This window comes from Canis aureus, chromosome 3 (assembly GCF_053574225.1).
Source record: "Canis aureus isolate CA01 chromosome 3, VMU_Caureus_v.1.0, whole genome shotgun sequence".
Classification (NCBI taxonomy): domain Eukaryota; kingdom Metazoa; phylum Chordata; class Mammalia; order Carnivora; family Canidae; genus Canis; species Canis aureus.
The window spans coordinates 15,989,783-16,006,867 of NC_135613.1; the positions used below are offsets into that span (position 1 = coordinate 15,989,783).

Sequence of the window (17,085 nt, forward strand, 5' to 3'; positions counted from 1 at the left end):
CTGTAACTTGATACCATGAACTAAACTTGCTGTTATTTATCATTTCTTTTTATTTTCTCTCATTCCAGCACAAAGCCAAGGTAGAAGCAATGACCCTGGACCTCGCTCTGCTCCGTAGCGTGCAGCATTTTGCTCAAGCGTTCAAGGCCAAGAATGTGTGAGTGTTCCAGTGGAGGGTTATAGATCATAATATCTTGCTATTGTAATGTCTTTATCAGATGAACACAATTGGGAAAACACCAATGCAAGGCTGTTGTGTTGTCCTGGCGTCCAAACAGCAGGCTCATTTATATTGGCCCTGTTAAGGTGTACCGTATTTTTTTGACTTCTTGAGTCACCCTCATTATGAGATGTGTCATCAATCTAATAACAGCTCCCCCAATAAAAAAGGAAAGACACTATTCAAACACTAATAAAAATAGCTAATAAAAGCCAGCTGATTGTAGGATGTGTCCTGATCACCGATGTGTTTGCCGTGCATCTTAGAATCGAGGAAAAGCATTTTAATTGCATCCAGAACAAGTAGCCTTACTAATCCAGTCCTTCAAGGAGGCCGAGAATCAGACAGGAGAAGGTTCTACTGTTTCTACGTCTGCAACCATTTTATGCGGTGTATGAATGTGGTTCCAAAACATGGACTCATATTGTGAGAAGGTTACTCTTTTCTTTCCTTCTTTTTTGTTTTTCAGAATGCCCGAAGGAGGAAGCCTTAGCTAGGGCCTGGCAAGTGTTTATGCCATCACATGCCAACCTCCTTTCCTAACAGAGAGAGAGCAGACCTCAGACCTGGAGCTGGAGCAAGCAGTGGTGGCTAGCTCCATTTTAATTACAATATTTTGTTTCCAAGTGTTTATTTTTATGGTTCCCTCATATTGAGGGCAAGCAATACTGGTTTCTCATTTAACGTAGTAGTTTAAATTTCATTTAAAAAAATAACTGCATTTAATTTTTTTTTCAGTGAATTGATTTAAACATGAGGATTAAGTTAATAACAGTACAGGTGGTGCCAAGGATAAGATAGTTCCAGAAGTGGCATCAGAATGACTGAATTTGGGAGAATGCTGATAAATGACGAGTTGTCTTCGGGTTAGGCTGTGTTGGGAGCATTGGTTTTATAGTTCTCCAAGCAGATGACGGATATATGGGGAGGTATTTAAACCAGATATTCAGAAGGTACTATGTAGATCTGTGCCCGCAGTGCTGACCAGTGTCCAGTCTCTCTTGAATCTGCCTCAGTTTCTCACTCTGCTCTTGAACACTGTCAACAAGTCTGCTCTCTAAAGCCTTTTCTGGAGCAAGCAAGTGAGCTGAGTCCTTGAGTTTGAAATCTAGAGTCAGAGTCTTGAGTGCAGTTGCACCCTCCCTGTAAATGCAGGCCCCGTACTCACAGAACAAGTGGGTCATGTCCCGGGTGAGCCTACAGACCTGGATGAGCCTGCTGTGTGTGTTCTCCACAGTGTTTGCCAGCTGGTGGCTGCCAGCCCTTTCCAGAGCTCCCAGGCAAGGTCAGATCAGAGTACAGCAATAGCTTGGAAGACATTTGCTTGTATATAACTTCATCGCTCATTTATCCACTTGCTCATTAACTTAACACACATTCAGGGAGTGCCTCCAAAGCCCCAGCCCCTCTTCTGGGCTCTGGGAAGAGTAGTGGCCACTGGAAGCCTACTTCCCCTTGGACATGAAGCCATAATCTCAGAGGCCAGCAAGCAGTTTTATTGCTCAGAGCTGACTCCTCAACCTACTGTTTTGTGGTTATTTGGAAAAATAGTAATAATAATAGTAATAGCAGCAATGAGCAGTAGCAGTTCATTTATCCAGTGCTTATTATGCGCCATGCACTGAGAACCTTTTGTGTGCATTTTCTGATTTACTGCTATTTCTTATTCGGTTATACAGATGAGGAGAGCAAGACTGGAAGGGAAAAGGTGGTTATCTGAGGGCTCCCAGCCGGGAAGTGGGCTGGGGAGTGGGTAGCCCAGAGCCTCTGCTATAGTCCCTTCAGGCCTCCTGCTCATCCACCACAAGGCCCCATCTTTCACTTGAAATGCAGTGGGAACTGAGATCGGAGACAGTGAGTGACCCTTGCAGGGTCACTTGGCAGACTGGGAGCCGCTGTGGGACTTGCATCCACTTCTGACTATCACGCTCTCCCTGACACAGTGCTGCCTCTCTCTATGCTTCCCCCAGCTCCTTTGTCAGGCTGCACTGGAAGCAGCAGTATGGCCAAGGAGAGCCAACTGTTACATAATAGGACTGTCTTCCAAGTCGTAACAGGACCGTTAGGGAAAGTAGTTCAGAAATCATCAAATTCAACTGCCTTTTGTAATCATCAACCTCAAACTCTTGGAGAAAGCTATCACCCGTTTTGCCCTAATCCTAGATTTTAGCAAATGACTGAATTTTTGTACTTCTAGGTTTAGAAACAAAGGCGATTTCCCTTTTAGCAAAAAACCCTGTACCACAAACCTCTTTTTATATGTCTCTCGAGATCCAGCCTTTTACACGGCTTAGAGAAATATTGTGGTGGCGAAAATATGCATAAAAAAGTGAGCGATTTTACTTTTGAAATACTGCCAAAGTGAAATCTCTCCTGGATAGGCAGATGACAGTTTAGTACTTACAGGTCTTTAGATTCTGAGCACTGTCAGAAGTGAATTTAAGTGCAGGTGGCTGGGCTGCCAAAAACCACGTGTAGCCTCCTGCTTCTCATCACCTCCCATCTTCAGACATGAAAATTTCCTTGTGTGTAAAACATAATGACAAATGAAAGAAAGCCTGCCAGTTCAGAACCAGGCTCCTTTTGTGCTGTTGGACTGAGGAGAGGAAAAACCCCTCACATTGAAATTCCATGTGGACACTCCCATTTACTATTCCATTTTGAAGCCTGTGAGTACATCAGAAGTCCTGTCAGGCTCCTCACTCCTGTGTGTATTCCCGACGTCCGTGCTCCAGCTCATGCACACTTCCCTTGTGCCAGGAGAGGTGGCGGATTGTGTAGCCCAACACAGAGAACGGTAGAAACAGATGCTAAGTGCAAACCCTGCTGAAGGGGCAGCCAGTCGTGATGCAGACCCACCCTCCATCTGCCTTCCACCAGGAGGACATGGGCGTTTAGCCTATTCTGGGATATCTTCTTTTTTCTGGGCAGGGGAGGAGGTGGTGGGTGGGAGGCTATTTTAGAATGAGCACTGCTGCTAATAATGATTATAAAAAATAATAGCTGCCAGCCAGCTTGCTGTTTATTCTGTGCAAGGCAAGGTGCTCAGTACTTATACGGGTATTCTCTCTTGAATTTCTTACAGCAACCCTAGGCATTAGTCATTTTTATCTCTAGTTTACAAATTGAAAAGCTCCAGCCTTTCGCAGAGAGGCTAAATCGCTTTTCCAATTTTAGCCAGCGGTGGATCTGTAGTTTGAACCCGAGTGTGTCTGAATCGAGAACAACTCTTCTTGCTGTGTCTCACACTTCGGTCCCACGTTTCAGCACAGATTCCTGTACTGGGATGTATCTGAGCAACAAGTTGCTCCAAAATCTAGCAGCTTCACGCCATTAAAAACAAGACATGTTTCCATGCTCTCATCCAGTTTTGTCTAAATCAGTTGTTTGTTCAAACACAATGAATACACTTTAATCTGTAGGTTTCCCCTCAAAAAAAATTTTTTTTTTGTAATTAATGCAACTTGTTGAAGTGACAGGGTTGCCTTCTAGAGTTTTCTGTATCCTATACTTCAGTAACTGCATCCCTGTGGTGTTGTTGAACATGTTCTTTTGTTCTTTTGTCTCCTCAGTTTCTTGTGAAGTGTAGCTAACTCTAGAGGCTTGGTCCCATACCCGTTTAATTCTTGGGCAAGATTGCTGCATAGGTGGTAACGTAGTCTGCTATGGAGAAGACACATGTGGCTGCTTGCCCGTGCCAGTTTTCGGGGGCTCAGCACTCCCTGACTGCTCCGTACCTCTGCACATCTCAACTTGCATCCATTCATTCTGCTATTCTCCTCTCACTCTTCTGGGTGGTCAGGCCAGGAATCCTTTGCCCGCTTCCAGACAGTTCTCCCCAGAGTTGGTGGTAGCGGTCGGTCAGTGTGTCTCAGGTCGAATTATGTTGGGCATTACTGGAAAGTTCCAAGCCAAAGCCTGTGGTAAGTCCCAACCAAACTGAATTTTGAAGGAAATTTTCTTTAAACTGCAATCCTGAAAAACATCCAGGCTCTACACTGCCTGACAGGCGGAGGCATCCATCAGAGTATGGAGAGCTGGGATCTTTACTAATCATTCAGACCAAATACTGGCATTTTATGCAACAGGCTCTTCACCAATAGTCTGTTGTTTGTGGCACTTTTGTACATTTTCATTTCTAGTTTCTAGCTGTTTAGTTTACTGAACAGTGCATATTTTGAACAGGGCCTGAAACAGTTTTACAGCTATTAGAACTAGAAGCTCTGTAGATATTTTTTCTTTTTCAGAAGATATTAAAAATTTGAGTTCCAGGGGATCCCTGGGTGGCTCAGCGGTTTAGTGCCCGCCTTTGGCCCGGGATGCGATCCTAGAGTCCCGGGATCGAGTCCCATGTCGGGCTTCCGCCATGGAGCCTGTTTCTCCCTCCTCCTGTGTCTCTGCTGCCCCCCCCCCCATGTCTATCATGAATAAATAAATAAATCTTTAAAAAAATTTGAATTCCAGATAGTCCTGAAATAATGAACACCTGGATTCCAATCCTGGAGTTCTGAAAATTGGTAATGGAACATACTATGGGAAACTCTTGGCTTGGATCCCAGGTACCAATCAGCTCTTACAATGTTGACCGAGGGCTTTGATTTGTTCTAGAAATTAATTGAAATCGATAGTTCATATTAAAATAATATATACAATTCTGATGGTTTCTAGAACTTCATTTTTGATGATGGATTTTTACTTTGCCTTCTCAACTTTCTGTCTCCAGTATAATTTAAGGAAATTAGACTTTGTTTCATTTAGAAAATAATATAGAATAGTGATGTTTTTAAAAAAATGCTAAGAATGCTTTCTTTATTTTTTAAACATTTGAAGGGGATAGTCTTTAACAAAGCTATTTATTTTTACTTTTTACTAAATTACTCTCAGAACTTGAATCTACTAATCCCAGATATAATATTCTTGGATCCTTATTCCAAATTTTACTTTTGCAAATCCTTCTATGGAAGTGGGTGGGCCATAAATTATAAATAAATTCTACATTTTGAGGGATAAATTACCCTGAAGACCGATGTGTAAATTACAGCTTAATCTTTCTTTTTCTTCTCAGCTCAATTTTAAGAATAATGTTTTAGCCAACATATCTGCATTACTCTTTGCTCTACATGAGAAATCCATTTCTGGTTTGCCTAGCAAAGGATCATATTGCTTTGCTTTTCTACCCAGTATGAAATCTAAAAGAAAAAAGAAAAGGAGAGGCATATTTTAGCTGTAATGAACTCTCTAAATCAAGATCTTAATTATAATTTTTTAGGGAAAAGTTTAAGAAGTGTACAAGTTAATTTTTCCCCATCCCATATATTTTCCATGTTAGCATATCAAAAGATTATATTGTAAAACAGTTAATATATTTAGAAATACCAGGGAAGAACATTTCCTTCATAAGTAAATTTCTTGTCTCTGAAATTTAATTCCTTTTTTAAAAAAGATTTTATTTATTTATTTATTTATTTATTTATTTATTTATTTATTTATGAGAGACACAGAGAGAGAGAGAGAGCACCAGAGGCAGAGGGAGAAGCAGGCTCCATGCAGGGAGCCCGACATGGAACTAGATCCTGGGTCTCCAAGATCAGGGCCTGGGCTGAAGGCAGTGCTAAACCGCAGAGCCACCTGGGCTGCCCTGAAATTTAATTCTTTAGGCATCTTTTAATATAATTCGTTTTAAAAATTTCAGAAACATTTAATATACTTCATTTCTTATTAAACAAAAATACTAACGCAGGGTAGTATGGTGTAATTCAGGATTCAACAAACCTGCAAACCAACAAAATAAATATTTTAGACTTTCCAGGCCATAAGATCCTTGTTGCAATTACTCAGCTCTGCCTTTGTAGCATGAAAGCAACCATGGACAGGATTTGAGTAGATGAACGTGACCATGTTCCAATAAAATTTTATTTAGAACTAGAGGAGATGAGCTGGATTTGCACTAGGGCCATAGAGCCAGCCCCTGGTGTGGCCCAATTGAACTTAGATTTAAATCCCAGCTCTGCTACCTCACTAACTGTGGCTTTGGGCAAACTATTGGCATCTCTGTGCCTCACTTTCCAAATGTGTGTAAAGCTAGATTATCACATACATTTTTTTAAATGGTTTTGAAGAGGAGCGCCATCATGCATGGAATAACCAGTGTACTGTGCCTATGACTATTATTAACATGTGTTTTTCTTATCTTGATCTAAAATGATCTAAGATGTTTTTAAGAATACATACAGTATGATAAAATAAGAATAAGATGTAAACTTAAGTAGGGAAAGGGGATGAAGTAGACTAATAAGATGTGGTCCTAGTGGAAGTATGGATCTTATAAGGACTTTCACTATCCTTAAACATTGGACCTAAGAATGAGCTTTGAGATTCCTGGCAACCAAGTGCAGAGTGAAAATGAGGTTCATGTTGCCCACATGCTAGAAGCATCACAAGAGCCAAGCAGAAATGATCGTCACTATGGTGATGCTCCAGTGAGGATCTCAGAGTACTTCTTACTCTACTGAGTATTTCCCCCCCTGCTCTTTGTGACTCTTTACAAAGCTCTTGATTTGATTGTGATGCTTTGCAATTCCCTTTCAGAGTAAATGGCTAGACTTGATTTTCTTTGCTATTGCTACATCTGTTTCCCTTGGCTTTTGCCTTTTTTTTTTTTTCCCCCGGATGATTAAGGTTGCCATAAGAGCATCCTGCTTTGAATATACAGGTACATTGGGAAGGTTTAGTGGCATACACTGAAAATAATTAGTCTATATGTGTTTTGGTCACCAAAGTACCTCATCTCATCTGACTTCTGCTCCACTCCTTTTCTGTGTAGTTTTTCATTTTTCCCCTTACTTCATTATTTATTCAATGCTTACAATGGTGCCAGGAACTGGGCCAGACACTAGCAGTAAACCATTTGCCATCTCTCTTCTCCCATGCCTATTTCTCTCTTAGAATAGTCATGAAGCTTGCGGATTTTTTGATAGCTTTCCATGATGTCTATCTTCAAAAACATATCCTTAGTGGAGAAGAATATTTATTACATTAATTAGGGGCCACGTTGCAATTAAATTTGTCAGAAAAAAATTCAGTGAACCTTTTGCCATCATTAAAAGTCATCACAGCTAAAGAATACATGAAACTGTGTTCGAATTAACCACAATGATGTTTGCAAAATAAACAGTTTTGATTTCCCAACAGAATTCTCGGTTCAGCCATCACTATCGTGTTTCATGACATCAAAGTGATGTATGTTAATTGAAGACACAAAAAAAACTTCCCTTCCAGGAAGAATAAAAACCTAGCTTTGGAGGACAGATACAATTACTCTGTGGCTGCTTCCTCCTACTACACTCGCCATCCCACCAATGTATATATAACCCATGTATGTCTTTTAACTCTAGCAAATAATATTAATTTTATTACTGGTGTTCAACAATGACCATTTAAATCACTGGACTAGAGTACAAGTCAGCAAAGTTTTTCCATAAAGAATTGGGTACATATATAGGGATATAGATAGATACAGATATAGATATAGATATAGATATAGATAAAGATATATAGATATATAGATATAAATATATAGATATAGATATTTTTGCCTTTATGAGCCAGATGGTCTCTGTAGCAACTAGTGTTGAGTGCATCTTGATTGTTGAGTGAGACCTTTGTAATTCAGAAGTAGCCATTGAGAACTTGTAAATGATTGGGTGTTCCTCTGTTCCAATAAAACCTTATTTTCAAAAACAGGAAAAGTTGGAGTTGAGATTCGGCCTGGGATTTGTGGCTTGCTAATCCTTGGATTTGAACTCATTATCTCTTGAAATATAACTCATTTAAGAGCACCTTGTCATTATGAGAAATACATGACATTTTTCTTAGAAAATGGATTATGTTAGGCCTGGTCAAGATATGTAGGTGTAAATAGCCAACATTTGTATGCTTGGTTAATTTCAACTTTCTGCAGATACTCAGCAATATTCTTTGATATTTAGAGGCTGGGAAAAGAGATAAGAGTTTGAGAAGAACAGCGTGCTGTGCTGAGGTTTGGAAATACCACCATATGAAAAGCAGGTCAACTAAGACAACTAAGTTTTTTTTAAATAATGAAGACACTGAAGTCCTAATTGGGGTTTGGAACCATATAATGCTGATGATGAGAGTAATTGCTCATATTTATCACCTATTTATTATGTGTCAAGCACAGTTAAGCACTTATATGTCATCTCATTTTATCCTCACTAGGACTCAGAGGATAGGTCAAAAATGGTAGAAGAATGGCAGTGTCTTATGGTTCAGCCTAATGCAATGATCAGCCACATTTCATAGATCAAGGTATTGAGGCTTAAAGAGATTGAGGACCTTGACTAAGGTCATGCTAGCAAGTAAGTAGTAAGGCTAGAACTTGGTCCAAAAATTTTTATTGCCACTAAGCTCAGCTTAGACAGTAGTTTGCAGAATCAGAAAGATCTGTCTCATTTGGGAAATGCATCATGTAGGACACATTGCCTCCGAAGGCAATTTGTCCCATTAATAGGATGGATGACAACCCCTGCCTAGTGGGACAATTATTAAGGTCACTTCAAGGTTGAAGGAGATGCTCCTTCCAGCCAATTTTCTATCACCAAGAGGAAATTGTTTTGCTGAAATATGTGGAAAGGAGGTTAAACAAACCCAATGGAAGAGAGGCTCCTCCCCTCAGTTAAAGAACTCAGACTTTTCTACCGAATATGTAGAAGGTGTCTCTCTGTGGAGTGAGTTTAAGAAGAAATGGCAATTATTTATTCTCGTTTGCAATTGTCCTTGCACATTTACTCCAAACGTCAGTGTTCATTTCCTCTTAACTTCCTACTTGTCTTCGTAATGATGCCGATCAGGAGACAGAAGAAGACCAGAGGGTCCTTTTGCTATTTATGCATCTGAACTGCCCCACTGATCACTCTCAAACACAGACCCAGCCCTGACACTGTCCTGTGGAAAAAACTTTTGGTGGTGTCTTGCCATCTGAACTGCAAAGGCTGCATCTACTGATGTGACCCCCCTCCCCCACCCCCCGCAACTCTTCTGAAGTCTGGCCCTTCCACCTTCATTTATGGTTGTGTTCTCTCAGCCCCATGTCTCTCCACCCTGCTCAAAGACACGCTTAGAGGCTCTGCCTTCTGATTCTGGGCCTGTGCTCCTGACTCATGCTACTCTCCTCTTGCCTGTCCACCACCTGCTCACTGGATGACTTCGTCACATCCTCTACAGAGCCTCCATATTCCCTCCTCTGCCCTCCACTCTCCATGGTTGAATTGACAAGTCACTTTGTTGACAACATATCCAATCATTATGCTTGAATACTTTGGGGATTCTTTTTTCTATATTGATTTTTCTTCGTTAGGCTGAGCCCCACAGAGGCAGCAACCTTGGCTACTTCATCTTTGTCTTAGCTCTGGATCTCTGTTCCATATGTTACTTACTTGAGGATGTTAGCAAATTCCTTAATGCCTCTGATCTTAAGTTTCTTCATCAGTAATAGTGGGAAATCATGGTAATACCATCGTGGGTGGTTGAGAAGATTAAATAACATGATGTTTATAAATATGGTACCTGATACCTAATAAATTTTAGCTATATCATCGTTGTTATCATTACCATCATCCTTTGCAATTATTACATATACCACCTTATAATGAGCTCATGGAAGTGGATGGATGGGGTAGGTGGTTGGGTGAGTGGATGAGAGGGAGGAAGGAAGAACAAAACCAGAAACATATAATTTCATTTGGTGACCTGAACTTTGCTTTTAATGTGCTGATTCCCAAGCCATTCACAGTTCCTGAACTGATACTTCCACAGGTGGTATAGACGTTATATGTTTAAAGATCTTGGGAAACAAATTTTAAAGTAATCATATATACAGTTATTTCAGGCAAAAAAACCCCCAAAAAACCACAAAACAAACAAACAAAAAAAAACATAAAAATTCCCCCTAGGAAACCCAAGGACGCATTTGCCTGTTAGGAGCCAGAGCTTCCCTGGTGTGGCACAAACAACGTGGCCAAGCTAGCCTGGCATCACTTGGCATGGACAAGGACTGACCGCTCTGAGCTCTGCAAGGCCTGTTCTTTCACCCATGCTGAGACCACCCCTCTAGTCATCGACGCAGCAAGCCTGTGATTACTCTCAGAGAGCTCTGGTTTATGTAAGACTTGAGAAGAGCATTTCAGTGTCTGTGGTTGAGAATTTCATGTCCCATCTTGGCGCATGAATCCAGCTCGGTTTTTCTCCTTGTACTTTCCAACCACCCCCATTGTCATGTTGGAATGCTCCTTTTACATAATTGACATGTTGGGGACTTGTGCTTTAAACCACACCGAAATCACATTTTAATAACACGGGAACCGTCTCTTTTCCTCAGTACGTTGTCGAGAAGCTAATTCTTGTCAGCCTAAAAACTTGAATTGTACATTTGAAATAAATCAGCGGAGCTACACTGTGGCAGCCTGCTGAAAATCCCCAAGGAAGATTATATTTTCAGCTGAACTACTTGTCACTGCACTGTGTTTTTAATATTGTGAGTCCTTTGTTTTCTTCATTTCGTAAAAATCTACCCAATACCTTGTCATTCAGGAAAAATTTAAATGGATCCTCTCAATTAGCGTCAAAGTTCTTATTTTGCCTTTTAAGAGCTTCTGCTGCTGTTGTAGTTCAGTCACCGGCTCGTAATCAAATAGATATTTTAGCCGACATTATGCAATAATTGATAACCCAAAGCAGAAAGAAGAAAAGGTTTCTGGTTGACTTGAGAAGTCTAAGGAGTGGGAAAGTTGACAAATGATGTAGCTTTGGGAAGTGGATCTGGGCAAAATGTCTCCCACCTTAAAGGACAGGGGTGTTTCAGTTTCCCACATCAGATCTCCAAACTCCCTGGGGACTGTCACCCTGGTTCTCAGTGGGGCTGTTAAAAAATGCTGGTGTTTGGCTGCTCCTTGCATTCTGATTGCACCACGTCTGGGACACACTCTTGGGCATTTGGACTTTTAGAAGCTCCCTGGGTGGTTCTCGCAAGGTGCCGTGTGTTGTGGGGCACTGAGCACTGCCCACCTAACAACTGAGTCTGGAGTCTTGGTTACTTTTTTTCTGCAGGGATAATCGCTTCACCCCTTCTGCTGTCACCCCCTCCCCTAACATAGCTCCGAGCGTTGACAGAGGTCTCTAACAGGCCACCCTTAGTGAGGTGTCAGACTGGCTCGGGTTCAAATCCTGTCTCGACAGCCTAGGCCTCTGAGCAAGTTATTCTGCTTCTCAGACCCTCAGCGTCCTCATCTGTGAAATGGAGTGTGAGGGAGGCTCAGAGCTGAGCCTGAGGATGAGCTTCATTCTGAGGATGAAGAGCCATAGTGTTTCTATGTCAAGGGTGTATCTGGGGAGGTGGGGCCCCTGCAGGGAGGCCCTTGGAGCTCAGAGTCGGGAAGCCAGGGGCTAGGGCGGACGCCTGGCCCGTGTGATGTACCCCCTTTATGATAGGGGTTTGATAGATGATGCCTGGGTTTGAGGTTTGAGGTTGGTGAAGGTGGCCCTTCTTCCTCCCAGGTCCTGTATTGTATGTATGTTCTGTGTTTTATGTAACTGCTCCGACAATGCAGTGCTAAGACCCCTGGATGGTCGACCCCTATCCCTGAATGTGACCATAATGCTTTTCTGGAAAGGGCGTTCCACACACAGGATACGGTGGTAACCTTTTCTTTTAAAATACCACTCTTTTTTGTGTGTGTTTTTGTTTTTGTTTCTGTAGATTTTAAAAGCACTATATAAGTCATATGGGAAATTTTCTAAATTATAGGGAAACATCCAGAATAAAGCACAAGTTGACCATAATTTTGCCATCCTAGACAATCCACATTGACAGTTGGATGTAATCATTTTTATTCTATGTTCATAGAGTCTTAAAAAGCAAAAGCCTGTTTATATATATTCTTTATTCGTCTTTTTATTGAGATATAATTCACATATCACAAAATTCGCCACTTTAAAGAGTTCAGTCCATTGGTTTTTAGTACATTGACCAGGTTGTTCAGCCATTAGCACTCTTGAATTCCAGAACATTTTCATCATCCTAAAAAGAAACCCGTTACCCATTAGCCATCACTCCTCAGTTCCTCCCCACTCCCAGCACCTCCCCGGCAGCCACTAATCTACTTTCTGTCTCTGGATTTGTGGCCTTTCGTGTCTGGCTTCGTTCACTTAGCATAATGTTTTCAAGATTTATGCATGTTCAACATGTGTTGACACCCCATTCTTTCTTAGTGCTGACTAAGATTCCATTGTATTGGTATAATACTTGCTTTACCCCTTGATCACTTCATCAACATTTGGGCCGTTTATACTTTGGGGCTGTTAAGAATAATGCTTTTATGAACATTCATGTACAGAGTTTTCGTGTAGATGCATTTTGTCATTTCTCTTGGGTATATGCGTAGAAGTGGAGTTATGAGGTCAGGTGGTGACTTTATGTTTAATTTTCTGAGGAGCTGTCAGACTTGCCCGTGGCTGCTGCACCATCATACATTCCTCCCTGCAGTGTGTAGGAGTTCCTGATTCTACACAACCTCACCAACACTTGTTAGTGTTCTTTTTCTTATTAAATTAAAGCCATTTTTTTTTTTTTTTGAGATGCCTGAGTGGCTCAGTTGGTTAGGCGCCTGCCTTCTGCTCAGATCATGATCTTAGGGTCCAGGGATCGAGTCCCACATGGAACTCCTTGCTCAGCAGGGAGCCTGCTTCTCCCTCTCCCTCTGCCACTTCCCCTGTGTGTTCTCTCTCCCGTGCACTCTCTCTCTCAAATAAACAAATAAAATCTTTAACAAAAAAGCCATCTTTCTTATTGTGGCCACCCTAGTCGATGGGAAGTGGTTATGTTACATATATTCTCTTATAATCTGTTTTTCTTTCACTCTAAGAACATGATGGGCATTTTTTTATGTCATGAGACATATTTCTATAACTTCAATTTTAAAGGCTTTACAAAAGGAATGCATTGAATATAAGTAAACTTATTTAGCTAATCTTGAATTGTTGGGTGCTAGGTTGCCTCTAATTTTGTTGTTGCTATTGTAAGTACTATGACAAGGTCCTGCACAGACCTCCTTTTGGATCTCTTGTTTTCTTAGGATCAGTTCTTACAAGGAGAGTTTCGGGATCAAAGCATAGGAATAACTTTTAATACTGCTGATGTATGAAACAAAATCACTCTCCAGAGAGGTTACATGTCACTTTTTCTCATTTCTTCCCCACACACTAGGCAATGCTATTAAGATCTAAAATGTTATTTGTGAAACTTGCATTTACTTAATTACGGTCAAATATTTATTATAAAATGCAAGGTTTCTATTCATTAGTCGCTGTAATTCTTTTTCCAGTTGCTTGTTCAGGCCATCTGAGCCCATTGCCATCATGGGGAGGAGAAACCACTTACTTGCTGGTGGGCTCGGAAGAGACATCCTAGGTTTTCCTTCATTGGTGAGGAAGCTTGGGCAGAGCTGCTTGGGGCTGAGCAGTAAGGAAGTGGACAGAGCACTGGAGTAGGAGTCAGAAAGGACTAACTGTCCCCCAGCTCTATCACTATCATTGATTCCTAGCCTATTCCTTGTCTTAGATGGTGGGGTCCCAGGCTCCTCCTTTGGTTTCGTAGAAAGTAGAAGCACAGCTCTGGTATGCGACTCTGCTAATTTTTCAGAAATTTCCTCTGACTCAGCTTTGCTTAGACACGTAAAGCAGGACTTGCCACTTGATTACAGGGAGGGCTTCCCATTGATTTTACACAAGAATTAACTATGACTTTTAAAGACCCTGATACCAAAGTAGATTTCAATCCCAGGCTTCCCAGCTCTATTTAGTCCCCATGTGTCTTAGAGCAAATAGGCCTTTTTCCCCCTCTTTCCCATCCTGTGAGAGTTCCAGGCTTAGTGGAGTTTTGCACCAGGGTTTTGTTTTTCGTTTTTTGCTGCTCACTCAACTCTATGACTGGGAGAAGGGTGGCTTTGCTCTCCAGTCCCTTCCTGCCCAGGCAGCCAGCTGTGGCTACCCATCCTGCCTTTTCTATTGTGTGTGTCTTCCTGGGGCAGGGGGGCGGTTTGAGTGTTTACATAGGCCTAATTCTAAAGGCTTAACTGCTTTTATGATTTTTCAGGCAGATACTAAACCTATTTATTTTAATATTATGTATAAATAATGTTATTCTATACAAGTTTCCTCATAACAAAAGTGGTGCATACCCATTGTAGAACATTTGAAAAATGTGGAAAAGCATAAATATGAAAATGAAAAGTGCCCATTTTCCTACTTTCCATTAATCTGTATTTCTTGAAACTTTTTTACTATGGAGATTTTCAAATACACACAAGAGAGAAAAGAGGTATAATGGACCTTCCCAAGCCCTTTACCTAGCTTTTATAATTACCAACATATGGTCAATTTTGCTCAATCTGAAGCCCCTTTCTTGCTAGATTATTTTAAAGCAAATCTAAGGCATGGCAAATTTCCATCCATGAATATACTACTACTACCCCTTGATTAATATCACTCTTCACGTTTTTTAGAATATCACCTTCTGGTTTCTGTTCTTTTTTTTTTTTTTTTGACTTTCATTATAACAATAGGCACTCTATAGGAAAGACAATAAATATGTATATGTTTAAATACACATTTCAAGTATTTTTGAAAAAAATTTTTTCTAGTATATGTTTTTCTAGTAAAAGTTTTCTGTAATCATTTAGTGGAGATCATAAATTAGCAAAAATAATGCCATAGGTTGTAGAAAATTTAGGGACTGATATGTCAAAGGAAGAAAAAAAAGTAAAAATTTCAACCAAATCTTTAAAAAAAATGGCTAAAATTTAATTGTCAGAAGTAAATTCATCCAGACATGTTAAAATTCTAATAGTAGGCTGAAATAATGTCACAAACTTAAACCATGTAGCTCTGTGTAACCTAGAAATTGTCAAAAAAAAAAAAAAAAAGAACCTCCCCCCCAAAAAAAAACAACCACACAGCCTTATTTTCATTGAACTTGCTATATCTTGCTTTAATCTCATTTTCTGTTCACGGTGGAAGTGTGAAGATAAGGTGGACAGGGTCCGGAGAGCTGTTCGCCAGAGCTGTCCCATCAGCGGGAAAAGGAGCCCGGCTGGAGGCTACCTAACTCATTCTGAGAAGTGTCAGGGTAGGTTGCTCAGAACCCAGGGAGTTTTTTGTAATTGAGATATAATCTGTATATCATAACATTTGCCATTTTAAAGTGTACAATTTAGTAGTTCTTATCCTGCCTACTGAGTTATACAACCATGACTAATAATTCCAGAATGTTTTCATCACTTCAAACAGAAACCATGCCTATGCCCATGAGTAGTCGTTTCCCTCTACCCCTGCTGCTCCAACCCTAGGCAACAGCTAATTTTTCTGTCTCTACTGATTTGCCTCTTCTGGACATTCTGGGTCGATGGGATCATGCAACATGTCATCTTTTGTGACTGTCTTCTTTCACTTCATATAATGTTTTCAAGTTTAATCCATGCATGTCATAGCATGATCAACATTTCACTGATTTTTATGGCTGAATAATATTCTCTTATACAAGTAGACCACATTTTGTGTATCCATGCATCAGTTGGTGGACATTGGGCTTATTTCCACTTTTTGGCTCTTATGAATAATGCTGCTGTGAACATTACTCCCAGTGCCTTGCTTTCTTGGGGGCAATCATTATCCTTGGGGGTTGAAGATGTTGGATGGTAGGTTGGTGGGGACAGTGAAACAAGTCTCTGGGGACCAGTATTTCTCCCACACTCAACATCAAGACCCTTTCTGAACCCCTCTTGAAGGACATGCCCAGTGGTCTTCTAACCTGGGAAGCACGTCTCCTGGGGAGAAGTTTTCAAGTCCATGGTCATAGCCAATAAGAGACACCAGATGTTGCAGTTACCCTTTTTTGGTTTAAAAAGAGAGCCATTTGCATGGAGTGACAGGCTACCTCCAAGTTGGGCTCAATTATTTTGTAAAGCTTTTTGTTTGTTTGACCTGTTCTGACCCAGGAAATAATTCTGACCAATCATGGCTGACTCGCTTTGGCATTGGGGTCTAGTTGCTTTATGGTTGATGACAGAGGGGCCACACTGCTACCACGTCTGAATTAATCCTTAACTCCAGAGCTGCATGCTGTTCTCTGGCAAGGTTGTATTTCTTCATTAGCTATTCCCAGGGCCCAGGGAGTCCCAGAGGATGTCAGAGTACATTAATTTTTATCATAACATGGAATCTTTCAGGTCTGAATGGCAGCACACAGCTGTCAGGGGCTTTCTGAACTCGATTACAGCTCCATATATCTCTAGGCAAAACAGAGGCAAGAGTCCTCATTGGCAAGGGAATGTACAAAATGCATGAGATGTTTTATTGTTTGAGTAACTTGACCATGCACTTAAGCACATTCCCCAACTAATTTTGTTGTTGTTGTCCATGTAAGTTCACCTCTGCCACCCACATTAAAACCCTCTCCCTTTGCTGTGACCATAGAAGGTATATTTTAAATAAGCCCTTTTGCATCATGGTAATGAAATCATCATCTGGTACTTAGACAGCTATTCTACAAATATATTTAAAAATGAATGTTCCCAAGATCTTTTTAGCAGAATTTATATAGCAGGTTGGTATTGCAGAAGTTTATAAATAATGGCTTGTAATACTTAATATTGCTTTATGGCCACAAAATATAATTTTAATTTGAAGGAATGCTAATTTGTCTTCGGAAAGGTGAGTTATTTCTTCATTGACTTTATGTTACCTACATGTCAACAGAGTAGAATGCTTGGAGGGATGCATTTTACTTAGAGAAG

The 17,085-nt window shown here is 40.7% G+C and overlaps 1 protein-coding gene across 7 annotated transcripts in view; it reads left to right on the top strand.

Moving 5' to 3' along the window:
• The window catches only part of WWOX (WW domain containing oxidoreductase), a 946,892-nt gene that overhangs the window by 242,465 nt on the left and 687,342 nt on the right, over positions 1–17,085 (top strand). For all 7 annotated transcript variants that reach the window (XM_077890926.1, XM_077890924.1, XM_077890923.1 and 4 more), the window contains one exon: positions 69–157. In XM_077890926.1, the coding sequence (XP_077747052.1) occupies positions 69–157 (89 nt within the window). The remainder of the gene's footprint in view (positions 1–68; positions 158–17,085) is intronic.